General features: G+C 35.6%; 1 protein-coding gene across 1 annotated transcript in view; it reads left to right on the top strand.

The window, feature by feature from the left end:
* Nucleotides 1–13,315, top strand: part of LOC150101696 (uncharacterized) — a 208,981-nt gene that overhangs the window by 39,184 nt on the left and 156,482 nt on the right. The window contains exon 5 of the mRNA XM_090400154.1: nt 4,534–4,611. Within this exon, the coding sequence (XP_090256280.1) occupies nt 4,534–4,611 (78 nt within the window). The remainder of the gene's footprint in view (nt 1–4,533; nt 4,612–13,315) is intronic.

Raw genomic sequence — 13,315 nt, 5'->3', positions numbered from 1 at the left:
CTAATATGTCCTTTTTTTACATGATTCTGCCATTGATGCCATCAATTCACTCCTCTAATTTTTCTCAGAACCTTCATATCTGTAGTCTCTAGTCTTTGGTCAAGTGCTTTATTTCTAACCCAACTCAGATTCATAACTTAAAACTGTGTTATATCGATGTTTCTATGTGAATTATCCTTAATTAGTTGTTTACTTAAATCTATCCTTTCTTACCTAAAACTTTATACAATCAAATCCTACCAGCTGCTCTGTTGTTAAATATTTATCTTTTGTGATTTATTCACTTACTTTAATCTTATTCTTATATCTAGGATTGTTTCCTCTTCGGATACTGGCGAATTTATATTTTGCTGCGCCAGCCAGTATCCTATAGTAGAAAAAGATCCTTACTCAGGGAGACAATACTAGATTCTTAGCTTTCTTACACAATATCTTATTTAAACTGCCGTATAGATTCAGATTATTGCAGTCGTGACCTAAATCTATATTTATATTCACTCTTTAAATCCTTCCTGCCAAAATAGGTTTTATTTTTATAACTGGTAATTTGGAATCATAATCAGACATGACTCAGGTTCTGGTAAATATGACATGTTTATTGGAATATCTAAAACACAATACAAAATTCATAGACTCAATTATGCTCAATACTAAATAAAACTCGAATTAAGAGGTTAACACTTTCTAAATTAATTAAATCTTATAAAGCTTGCTAAACACAGTAACTGAATATTGGGATAGATAGCAAATGATATGAAGTTAAGCTAAATACCTTTCAGTAGTATTACTCCTAAGAGAAAACTAACAAACATTCTAATGTTACTGAGACACTAAATTCTACTATTCTTATCGCATTAAGTTAATCCTATCGCATACAAAATTACAAAAGATCTTTTCCAAACAATTCTTACTCTCAAAGGAGGTTAACTTTCTAAATAGAGACTGTCCACTGAGTTCTTTAGAATGCAGTTCTCAATTTCACATTCGTAAACAATCTTCTCTCTCTTCTAATGAACTTTCACACAAAATTAGAGTAATTGCACCTTACTGAGCTTTTTCTGTGTCGTTCTGCACCACAGGTATGTCTGGATACTTATCATCTATTGACTGTCCATATGCCAACGTAGGGGTTACACTATCTTCATTCCTTCTGCCGAAAACGGACTCAAATCTATTCGATGGGACTTTTCAGTGACGGCTTGATTCTGTCAGGACTGGAATTTTTTCCTTCAGCTTTGCATAGACTCCTACTTCATTTTAAGAACGCTCGCAGTCCGACATCTTATCACAGACTTCACCTCCCCCCTTATGCGAAACTGCCCGCTAACTTCCGAACCACCAAAACAGGAAAACGTTATGACCAGAGAGAGTCTTCTGATACGGACCCAATCCCTTATATCCTTCTATAGAGCGCCCTCTTTTTCTCAGTCCCCCTTTTTGCACACGACCCTTATCTTTTCACCCCTTTGGGTTCATCCTTTGCTTTTACGATGCTGTTATACTTGGATTCACAGAATGCATGGCAACGTAATTTTCTGAGTAAGTTATAGCCGCCAGCATTATGCTGTACACGTGTAGCTTTATGCCTTCCAGGAATTATTACTTAGCAACTTTTTAGATGACGCACAGTAAATTTTACATAGCTTAAGTGAGGCTTAAATTTAAATCAGATTATCTCTCTTTTTAGACATACTTTAAAATGAAATCTTAATATAATCACCACAGCTTAAATATAAGGTACTTAAAATAAAGAATACAAATTTTACATAAAGTGAAGAAGTTTAACTTTTAATTACAACTGATGTGCAGGTATTTCTCTTTGCCAGCAAGTTTTATATGTTAGGTTCTAAATGAATGATTTCTTTCCAAGATTCCTTCATTTAGAATCTAACAACTGGTTTGAACACTGTCCTGTATACTGAAGTTTAGTGTTTTGGCTAATTTCTCTCTTATTCCATATAAATTTATTCAGCTGGCTACCCACTACTTTGCTTATTCTGTTGTCTGTTTCCAGATTTAATCTGCCATCTTCACTAAAAACTGTGCCTGAATAGCTAAAATAATTTACTTGTTCTATAGGCTCTTCATTCAGAATGCAGTTTAAGTTTTCTATGCTCCTGCCTAGTTTCATAGTTTTTGGTCTTTTTATTGCTGATTTTCATGCCCTATTTGTTATTCACTTTAGTTAGAGAATCTTGGAGATTTGCACTAGATGGGACCAAACATCATCTGCATAAAACAAAGAGCTAACTTTGATATATCTCCAATTCTAATATCAGGCCTAATGCCACTTTCTTTCATAATGTGATCCATATAGATGATGAATAAGAGCAGAGATAATGCATCCTTGTCTTACCACTGATTTTACATTAAACCATCTTCCTGTATTTCCTTCAGTTCTAATTGCTGACTGACAACTTCAATATAGATTATGTATTTCTCTGTATAATGTTCCATTTACCCCATATAATTGAAGTATTTTTTAAAAAGCTTTTCTTTGGGCACATTGTCGTATGCCTCTTCCAGATCCAAAAAACTTAAGCACACATCCTTGTCATATTCCCATGGTTGCTCAACTGTTTGTCTTAAAGTGAAAATCTGATCTTGACAACCTCTATTGTCCTTGTTCCTCAACTTTCTCTTCCACAATTTTTCTTGGCCTCTTTTTAAGTATGCTTGCATATTTATGCTTGCAGAAATCTTATCTGGAACACTTAGTAGAGAGATTCCTCTGTAATTCTCACATTCAGCTTTATTCCCTTTTTTTATAGATGGGAACTATGAGAGTTCTATTCCAATCATCTGGAATTCAACCTTCTGACCAGACCATCTGAATTATGTAGTGCAGTCAATGCAAAACTTTTATTCATCCATAACTGATCATTTCTGGTTGAATATCATCTACTCCAGCTGCCTTTCCACATTTCAGGTTTTTGGACAGCTTTTTCTACCTCCAGTATTGATATTCACACCTGTTTGCATTTCTCTTGAACATTTTCTGGTATGATTCTGTCACTGCTTGGTTCCTTTAACAGTCTTTCAAAGCGATTACTCCTGACATCTAAGATATCCTTTTCTTCGGTTTTCATGTCACCTTCATCATTTTTAATGCTGTCTACAGCATTAAAAATGATGAAGCTTCCCATGACATTTCTTTAGCTACTTTTAGACATAGCTTTGCTCTCTTACATTTTTCTTTGTATTCTTTTAGGGCATCTGCTGACATATTTGCTAGGAACGTTTGGTATGTTTTCTTCTTTTCCAGGACTGCTTCTTTAACTTTTTGTGACCACCATGGTGTACTTATTTTTCTATCATTGCAGACAACTTCACCACATACCTCCTTAGCTGAACCAATTCAGTGTCTTCTTCAGAGTTTGGCACTGAGACTCCAAGGTTTGGTTCTTGTTTTTGATTTGTTTAATTTTTTTCTTCAATAATGTTTGTATAGTTGAATCTACAATTTACCTGTAGAAGCTGCTCAACTTAAATTATTGTTAAAGCTTTCTTACATACTGTTCTTTTCAATGTAATATCCATTTTTATTCTGCTTAGTTCTAAGTAATGGTCACTTCCATTTTCAAATCCTCTGTGCACTCTTGTATCCTGAACCAGCATGTTGATATCACTATCAACAATGGCATAGTCAATAAGGCTTTTCTTATTTCTTGTATCTTTTTTCCATGTGAACTTGTGCGCATCTTTATGCAACATGGTGTTAGTAATGACTGGTCCATGTCTGAGCAGAAGTTCAGTAAATACTTGTCATTATTATTAGCTTTGCTCTTTTCTCCAAAATGTTCCTATATCCCTGGTGGGATTCACTTCCTACTCTGCTGTTCAAATCCCCCAAAAATTCCTCCATTTCTTCCTTAGAAGAACCTTCTATAGACCATAGTCATAAATAAGTTTCATTATCCATCTACCTATTTTGAAGTTTGCCCATATAACTCCACTTCAAACTACCTTCCAATCAAGAAGCTTATCTTATGTTTGGTATTGAATGCTATCTCTACATCTTCCTTCCTTTCCTTGCTCATTATTACCTGAAAATAACATCCTGTACTTATTTAGTAAGATCTCACATGTTTTTGTCATCTTTGTCTCAGTAATTCCAATTACCACATGGCACTTTTCCAATTCTTCTGCAAGTTTGATTTCCTTTTCCTTGATACTCCTTATACTGATGGTTCCTATTCTCAGATCAATAAGTTAAAATTGTTTTAATCACTGTTTTGTATATTATTAGTTGCATTTTCACTGATCCCCCCACCACCACCATATAAATTTATTCAGCTAGCTCCTGATCACATAATTCTTTCTTATCTTCTCACCTATTTCACAAGATGATGTAGCCTCCTTATGAAAAATTGCAACTGAGTTATGCTATTATTGGTTTTGCCATTGACAATTTGTGTAAATAAAAGTATAAAACTTATAAACTGTAATAAAAATAATTATGGAAACTGTTAATTGTAGAATATTGTGCCATTAACTGAAATATGTCTCAGAAAGTAACTTAATAAAAAACAGACATCTTCTTCAGAGAATGAGACTTGGACATTATTTAACAAATGTTGTTATGGCAATTGCTTCAGTTTCTAGAATCAGGTATGTTAAACTTAGCATGTTAACTTCTTGAAATATTTAATAACCTCCTCTAAATGTTAATTAATTTTTTTTTCTTACATTGCAGGTTTAAGAACATTTTAAAGTAAAGTTAAAAATGTTAAATTAAAGTAGTGACATCCAAAATTCACTGTGATATCAGTATTAATGAAAATAAATTTTAGATTAAAGATTTGAAGTGGATAGATTTTTTTTTATATATATAAGGTGTGAAGTATGGCCTGTAAGGTAAAGAAGATTTAGCTAACTTTTTGTAGTTAGTTTAAAGGACAGTAGCATCTACTATGGTGCATAGAGGGTTATTAGGTTTATGAATAAATTACAGTTGACAAGAAACAATATTCTTGTTTAACCCTTTACCCAAGTGTAAGTTTGCACATGAAGTATCTTCACAACTAGACTACTTGTATACAGAGGCTGTTGACTTCACATTAATTGCTTCGGTATTCCATAACTCAAAACACACCACCTTTCAGATGTGTATATTGCTATTGTTATGAGAAGAGTCACTGCCCAAACTGGTTTTTACCTTTATTTAGGTCCCATCAGTGGGGAGCCAGACTCAGGAAAGTTTTAATAATGTATACTACTTGCATGTGGTAATTATGACGTCTGCATTAATTCACCCATAGTATCTTCCTTGGTTTTGCTCCCACTGATAAGACTTCAGTAAACATCAAAAACAGTTGAAAAAGACCAGAAGACATCCAAAAAGAGAGATGCTGGGATACTGAGGCAATTAATTTGAAGTCAACAACCTCTGTATACAAGTAGTTTAGTCGTGATCACATGCAAAGTTTGCTTGTATAAAGGATTAAACAAGAATATAATTTCTTAATAACTAATATTTAAGGAATTGACAGCGTATACTGGAAATATAGATTAAATAAACTTTAATATACACTTTCCGATATTTCGGCGAACGTTACGTTGCCATCTTCTTGGGAACTTACTAAAAAGACACGTGCACACAAGTACTAATACAACAAATGAGACTGAGGCTAGGACGCTAGCGTTTTCCTAAAGTCCTGATGGTGCCCCCTGGCGGGCTATATTGGTAGTTCTTGGCCTTTGGGCTGAAGTTCTTTTGATAAAAGTTTCCCAAATTTGGGGCAGTTTCATGCATCCAAATTTGTTGAGGTTTGGCATGTTCCTAAGGGCCGAGGCTGATTCCATGAATAGTCTTTCATACTTGAACTTGCTGCGGTGTATTACTGTGGCTTTCTTCCATCTTATTCTGTGGCGAGTATCCAGAGCGTGGTCTGCAAGCCCAGAGTGGCTGTACTGGTGAAATCAGATGTAATCCTTGTGTTCTGAGATTCTGATATTTGCTGTCCTGCCTGTTTGGCCAAAGTAGGACAGTTCGCCGAAATATCGGAAAGTGTATATTAAAGTTTATTTAATCTATATTTCCAGTATACGCTGTCAATTCCTTAAATATTAGTTATTATGTCTAACCAGCGTATAAGCCTCTCAACAAGAATATAATTTCTTGTCGAGTATAATTTACTTAGTAACCAAATGAAAAAAACATCTTATAACCAAGTTTGAATTTTAGGTAGCCCATATATCAAGGAGTTGGAGAACTAAAAGGTCTGAGGGTTTTTTTTTTTTTTAACTAATTCAGGTGGCCAAGGTGTGTCATTTTTAAATAGTTTTTTTAATATTTTTTGTGGGAATTAGTGGGGTCATAATCTAAACTGCTTATGTGGGCAAAACATTCATTTTTGAATTATAATCAGTGGTATTGAGGACCACAGTAGCACACCAGTGATTATAATTGGAAAATGAGTGTGTTGCTCAGCGACTGCACTACTAATAAACTTTCTCTCTCTCTCTCTGATTCTCAGAGAGAGAGAGAAACATTAAAAAGGCATTCTTAAAAATGTCACATCCTGGCCTCCTGAATTACTTAAAAAAAAAAAAAACTGAAACCTTTACCCCCCCCCCCCCAGTATACAGACCTAAAATTCACAAACCTAATAACCTCCATCTCATAGTAGATGTTACTTAATCCCTCTCCTTTAAACCAACCAAAAATTAGCTAAATCTTAAACCACTCTTACTTACCATACTTCATTTTATATAAAAAAAATTCCAATCACTTCAAATCTTTAATCCAGAATTTAGTTTTAAATAATACTAGTATCATGGTGAGTTTGAATGACACTTCTTGATTTATCAATATCACCCTTTCTGACAATTTAACTTCACTTAAAATGTTTTCTCCCCTGATATCAATCTCTTCAAGTTTGTTATCCATACCAGTTACTTCACTTGGCCAGACATCATATATTGTAACAAAAGGTACAGCCATGGGGCTCTCCCATCTCTCCTCCTCAAGCCAATTTCTATATAGAGCATTAAAAAAAAAAAAGAAAAAACATGCCTTTGAAACTGCTGTTCTCACACCTATCCTGCTAAGATACATTGATGTTTCTCCATTTGGCCACATGGATTAGATACAGACTTTCCTCTTCCACATCAATAGCCAGCAGGCCATAATCTAATTATTATTATTATTATTATTATTATCAACACTTGACCTCCACGGAGTCAGAGACTCATCGTGGGAGGTACTCACTAGTGCATACAGTGCTCATCCAACCGCGTCTTAAACTGATTCATTATGTCCACATCCACAACACACTCAGGCAATGCATTCCACTCACCAACCACCCTCCATGCAAAGAACCTGCTTCTCACTCCTTTGCTCACACCTTCCTTATAACAGTTTCCAGCAATGGCCTCTTGTTCTACTCTCCTCCCCTCATTCTATGAAAAATCTCTTCCATGTCTACCTGATAACAACTCCTGACCAGCTTATATGTCTCAAACATCCTCCCCCCCCCCTCTTCCTCCTATTCATGAGGCTCTGCAACTTACATTTTCTCAATCTGTCCTCGTACTCTACATTCCAAAGACCACTGACTACCTTTGTGAATCTTCTCTGTACCCTTTCCAACATATCCTCATCGCCATAAAAACCTGGCGACCAAATCTGTACACAATAATCCATGTGAGGTCTGATCAGGCCGTATACAATGGAATCATAACCCCTCTATTTCTGCATGTCAGGGTTCTTTGCATCATTGCCATTATTCGATGTGATGTCTTCACAGCTTGTGCAATGTGGCCCCTGAATTTCAGGTCCTTGTCCACCATCACTCCTAGATCTCTCATTTCCTCTACTTCTGTGTTTGTTGCTTACCAAATCTCAAAACCTTACGCTTGGCAACATTGAATTGACAGTTCCACTTACTTGCTCATTCATGCAATCTATTCAAGTCCTCTTGTAAGGCATTAACATCAGCCTGACCGTGCATTGCTCTCCCCAGTTTTGCATCATCCTCAAACAGCTGGATATCGCTAGTTAAACCCAACCCAATATCATTAACATGCAAATTGAACAACAATGGGCCCCATAACTTGACCCCCTGTGGCACACCACTGGTGACCTTTCTCTTTCGAGATACTGCACCCTCATATACAACTTTCTGATACCTATCTGACAGCCAGTCACTGATCCAACACAGAAATCTGTTATCCAATTAGCTATAGAAAAAGAAAATAAGTTTGCCTTTTCTAGACACTTTAATTGTACATTTTCCCAATGGCAACCTTTCTTTCTCAGTTTACATACACAAACTTTCCATTATCCCCCCCCCCCCTCCCCTAACAATATGGTATTATTAAAGCTTTTACAACAGAGCCTCCCTCTTCTGTTCCAATTAGGCTTTCCTCACAGCTTAGACTCTCCTTTACTTGCCATACTTTCTTATCCAATGGTTAATCACTTCACATCCCTCTCAATATACAGATTACCATAATGCTATTATTATTCCCTGTATTCAAAGCACTTCAGAAAATTTAGACATTATTTTAAAGATATATAATGTGTGCACTGTTTAAACCTCATTTTGATGGCATCTGTCCTCCTAAAGATCCACTCTTTTTCTTTCTGTTCAAGGTGTTCCTTTCCTTTTCTTGTAACTTGTCATATAATATAGACAAACTGGGAGATCTGCCTTGGAGAACATAAGAAATATATCTGCCTCCATAATTATGGTCAATCAGTGGTAGCTGTCGTGCCTTTGGATACTTTGCACAGGATCAGGAAAAAAAACTGCTGTGCTTCACTGCATCAAATACAAACTTGAATGACTTTTTTTTTAGAATCAGCAACAGATTAAAAAAAAAAACCTAATTTAAATAAATATGGTTGTGTTAAACTTCTTAATATTTGGGAAATATTACTTCTTAGCCCTGCCCAACATCCAGTAGCATCCATAGAGGCTACTCCTCATAGGACTCTAGGCTCTAGTCTAACTTTTTTCACTTATTATTTTGTGTGTGTTATTATATTCCATCTGTTATATTATCTCTCTGAAGATGTCTCTTTGACAGATTTGGAACATTGGAATGATTAAATGTTTTTTAATTATTTCCTTTTGCTGTATTCATTCCATTAAACAGCACCCAAGCCTTAACTTGCTTAAGATAATAATTCCTCTTGATTTATTAATGCTATGGAATTCAAGTGCACATGATGCAAAAAAAGGGGATGGAGGGAGAGTAAAAGTACATGGAACCAGATTATTTACTTCTAATTTAAAAGATAAATAATTGGAAAGTGAAACTAAACTAGCAAAGCTAAAAAAATAAAAAGGACATTTCTTTTACATACTCCTGCTGGCTACTTCAATTTCATCAAAAGAACAAAAAATTTTGGTAGTGTGTCAAGCCACAGAGCAATACTTTCTTGCCATTGAATCAAAGGGCCTGAGATCCAGACTCTAAGGAAATGAGAAAGCATAAGTCTTTCCAAGTTTCAGTGGTGGTGACAGGTATTTGGGAGTAAGTTTCTTCTCTCATTTGTGTTTATACAGACCTTGTGGAGGTGCAACTGATTGTGCAGAGTGTAAGATCTCCTGATTCACTCCAGGTTTCATTAAGCATGTATTGATGATCATATCTTCACCATTATGATATCAGCATCTATAAATGACATACTTTTGGTTTACTCTTGTTCAACTATAAATTAAAGATGCCAAGAAATTACAAGTCTTTCTTTGAAGTAGCCCAGTTGTGCTACTTCAAAGTTTGTTTGTGAAGTAGCATGATTGGGCTACTTCACATCAATTGCCTTAGTATCCCATGATGCAATACACATATCCTTACAGACATGTATAATACTATGTATTATGGGAAGGGCCACTACCCAGACTGGTTTTGATGCTTATTGAGATCTCATCAGTGGGAGCCAGTTTCTTGGCATCTTTAATTTATAGTATAACCAAGTGAAAAGAACTTTCAACATCTTGTTCAACTACTTTGAAATATTCTACCAACTCATCTTTCATATTCATTACATATATATTATCTTACAATAATGACATTCAAGTGAGTTCTACAAAAAAAAATAATAAATCATGCCATTGCTGAATCATTGCACACAAAAAAAGTTAATTTGTTTATGGTCATAATGAACCATAATTACTGAACAAAATTTGTTTTGTTCTGCTGATATTAAGAGCAATAGCATATAGTCAGCAACAGGAATAGTTATCCTACACAATTAAAATTTTTTTATTCTTGCCATCAATTCCTGATTTTCCTGATGGTACCTTGGATATAATGACAGTACTACATAACTGAGTTTGCATGATTGGTAGTTCCTTGTAAACAAATTTTCTTCAAAATTTTGTCAGATCTTACATTTCAGTCTTCTAAGGAACTGACTGTATCGACCTATCTATCAAGGAATATGCAGAACACTATTATAGTGCCATATGATTAACTTTGTATTATTACTAGCTTCATATTTCCAACCTCCCCCCCTCCACCTTCTAAATTAATCTGTTATTTGTCAGACGTGGTACTGCTGTGTCTAACATTTAGTCTTCTAAGGCATTAATAGCAGTGCCTTAAAAGACCAAAATATTAGATCTTACTCTTTCTCTAAGTGGCAGTCTCTCTCTATGATGGCAACTAACATTCATTCACTTCTCTTGAGCTGTTGAGCCTATTGAAACAGCTGTCCAGCATCCTTTTTACAGCTGCAGGCACACTATACTTGCTTCTCCTCTTTTGCATTTATTCTGCCCCCTGGAGCAACCTTCTGTGTAAAGTGTTTACCAACAACAGCAACCTCCACCTCTTCAAGAAAAAAGGCAAGAGATTTTTTCTTTCTGAAATCTTCACTGCATCCCTCCCCCAGCATAATATTATAGGTTCTTCTGGGACTTTGCCAAACAAACTGTATTCTACAGTGGCTTCAACCACAAAACAAATATATTTCAGTTATTGAGGCATAATTTTTAGACATGACGATTAAATTATTTCATGTATGGAATAAATATCAAAGGGGAAAAAAAATAATTTTCTGCCATCCTGGTTTCAAACCCTCATTTTTCTAATCTTTCCTCTTCTGTTCTGTGTAAATTTCTGACCCAACTCTCAACTCCATAAGTAAGATTAGATTGATTGCTGTTGTCTTGCTTACTGATAGTTTAGTGTCATTAATTTCTTAATTTCATATAAATTTATTCAGCTGACTCACTATACTAGCTTTGTCTGTTATCTGTTTTCAATTTAAATTGCTATCTCTAAAAATTGGGATATTTAAGGGTCAAAACTATACAACTGGGAGGCGACCTCCATGTAGCCTTTTAAGGAATGCAGAGAACCAACCAGGGCTTCTGACCTAATGTCCAATCCTCACCTTCTCATGGTAGATACCTAACACCTTGTTAGGTATCTACTCGGATACTGAACAAATGAGGATGGGCTAGCAATTTGGGTTGTAGCCAACCAAATTGTATTCTTATTGGCTTAAACCACAATGTAAAATGACGATACAACATGACAGAATTTCATGCTGGATGGAGTGTTGGCCAGTTAAAAAAAAAGGGGGGGGGATTCAATTCAAATTCTCTGTATACTCTTCTGTCATGAAGAATATACAGAGAATTTCAAATAGGAAGTGATCACTATTTAGTTTCGAGCAGGATAAAAGTGAACTTCATATTGAAAAGAAGGGTGTGTAAGGAAGTTTTGAAACCAATCGAAGTTGAGCAACTTTCATAGATGAACTGGAGACTCAAAAAATACATAAGCATCATTTAATATAAAATGAGTTTGAAAACAAAAACAAAACCTTGGAGATTCAGTGGCAAACCCTGAAGAAAATATTGATTGATTCAGCCAGACAAGCATGTGCTGAGGTTGTCTGTAAGATAGAAAAATCAGAACTCCATGGTAGACTCAGGAAGTTCGTGCTTACAGCCAGCTTGTGCTCATAGAGAATATAGAGAAAAATGTAAGAATGGTACTGAATGAGAGTTTTTGCTCTCTTAAGGTTTCTACCTGATCTCTGAGGAGAACCAACCAGTTCAAAACAGTGCCAGGTCAGTGAAACCTTATTGTAGATGTAAAATTATGTTAACAATGTCAAGTGTGTGGCTGTGAAAATAGAGGAGAATGAAATGGATATCAATAAAGAAATAGTGTGCTTAAATGTTATCCTTCATAGGACAAAGTGCAAAATTGAAAAACTGCAGAAATGGCAAGAGTTAGCAGGACTGAAAAAAGAAAGAAGTAGGTGATCTGAGAAAACAATAAAGACTGACTAAACAAACAAGAAAAACAAGTTAAGGAGAAAATTATATATGGAGACTCAGTAATCAGAGCTGTACTTAATGAAAGTATGACATACTTGTGTTTCCCGGCTGCAGAAATTCATGATATTAGCCACACCATCCAGGTGCAGAAAAGGTAAGTCGAAGGAAATGATTATATTGGTAGGTACCAATGATATAGTTACTTTTATATCTGTATAAAAGTAACTATATGAAAGACATAGGAAGACTGGTAAGAACATAGATAATAAATAAATATCATGGCAACACAAACAGATGTCCAAAGCCAAACCAGGAAAAACAGTACAATACCATTACACTTGCACTTCTGAATTTCATGTTTGAGATTACACACTCTGGGTTGTTCACCGTTCACCGGCCATCCCCCCCCCCCCCCCACACCTGTCCATCTGTTCGGTGAATAGTGTTATTCTTCACTCCATAATGCAGCTTTCCAAGTTTGCACGTCTGACTGTATATGCTTTTTATATGACTGAAGACAATTCTGCATGTTGGTTCAGGCGACGTTGGGATTGCATATTGGTCTTACCATGGAAACCCATTTTGTTGTTTATTATTTTAACGGTATAATAGAACACAGAAACTAAGTAAATAATTAATTTATTGACTTGATGCTGATATTTCGCTGGTATTATAACCAGCATCTTCAGAGCACAAAAACACTGTTTGTCACAATACGCGAGACTAAAACAACATGGTGTACTTAACCCAAATTGTAGCAGCAGCACAAAGACTAGAGTCCTGATTTTGGCGCCCTCTATCGATAGATTATAACCAGCATCTTCAGAGCACAAAAACACTGTTTGTCACAATACGCGAGACTAAAACAACATGGTGTACTTAACCCAAATTGTAGCAGCAGCACAAAGACTAGAGTCCTGATTTTGGCGCCCTCTATCGATAGATAGAGGGCGCCAAAATCAGGACTCTAGTCTTTGTGCTGCTGCTACAATTTGGGTTAAGTACACCATGTTGTTTTAGTCTCGCGTATTGTGACAAACAGTGTTTAGAGGGCGCCAAAATCA

This window comes from Typopeltis vanoorti, chromosome 11 (genome assembly GCF_054136105.1).
Source record: "Typopeltis vanoorti isolate ZY-2024b chromosome 11, IOZ_Tvanoo_1.0, whole genome shotgun sequence".
Taxonomy (NCBI): domain Eukaryota; kingdom Metazoa; phylum Arthropoda; class Arachnida; order Uropygi; family Thelyphonidae; genus Typopeltis; species Typopeltis vanoorti.
Note: the sequence above shows the minus strand (reverse complement) of the source record. Positions and strands in the feature narration are given on the sequence as shown.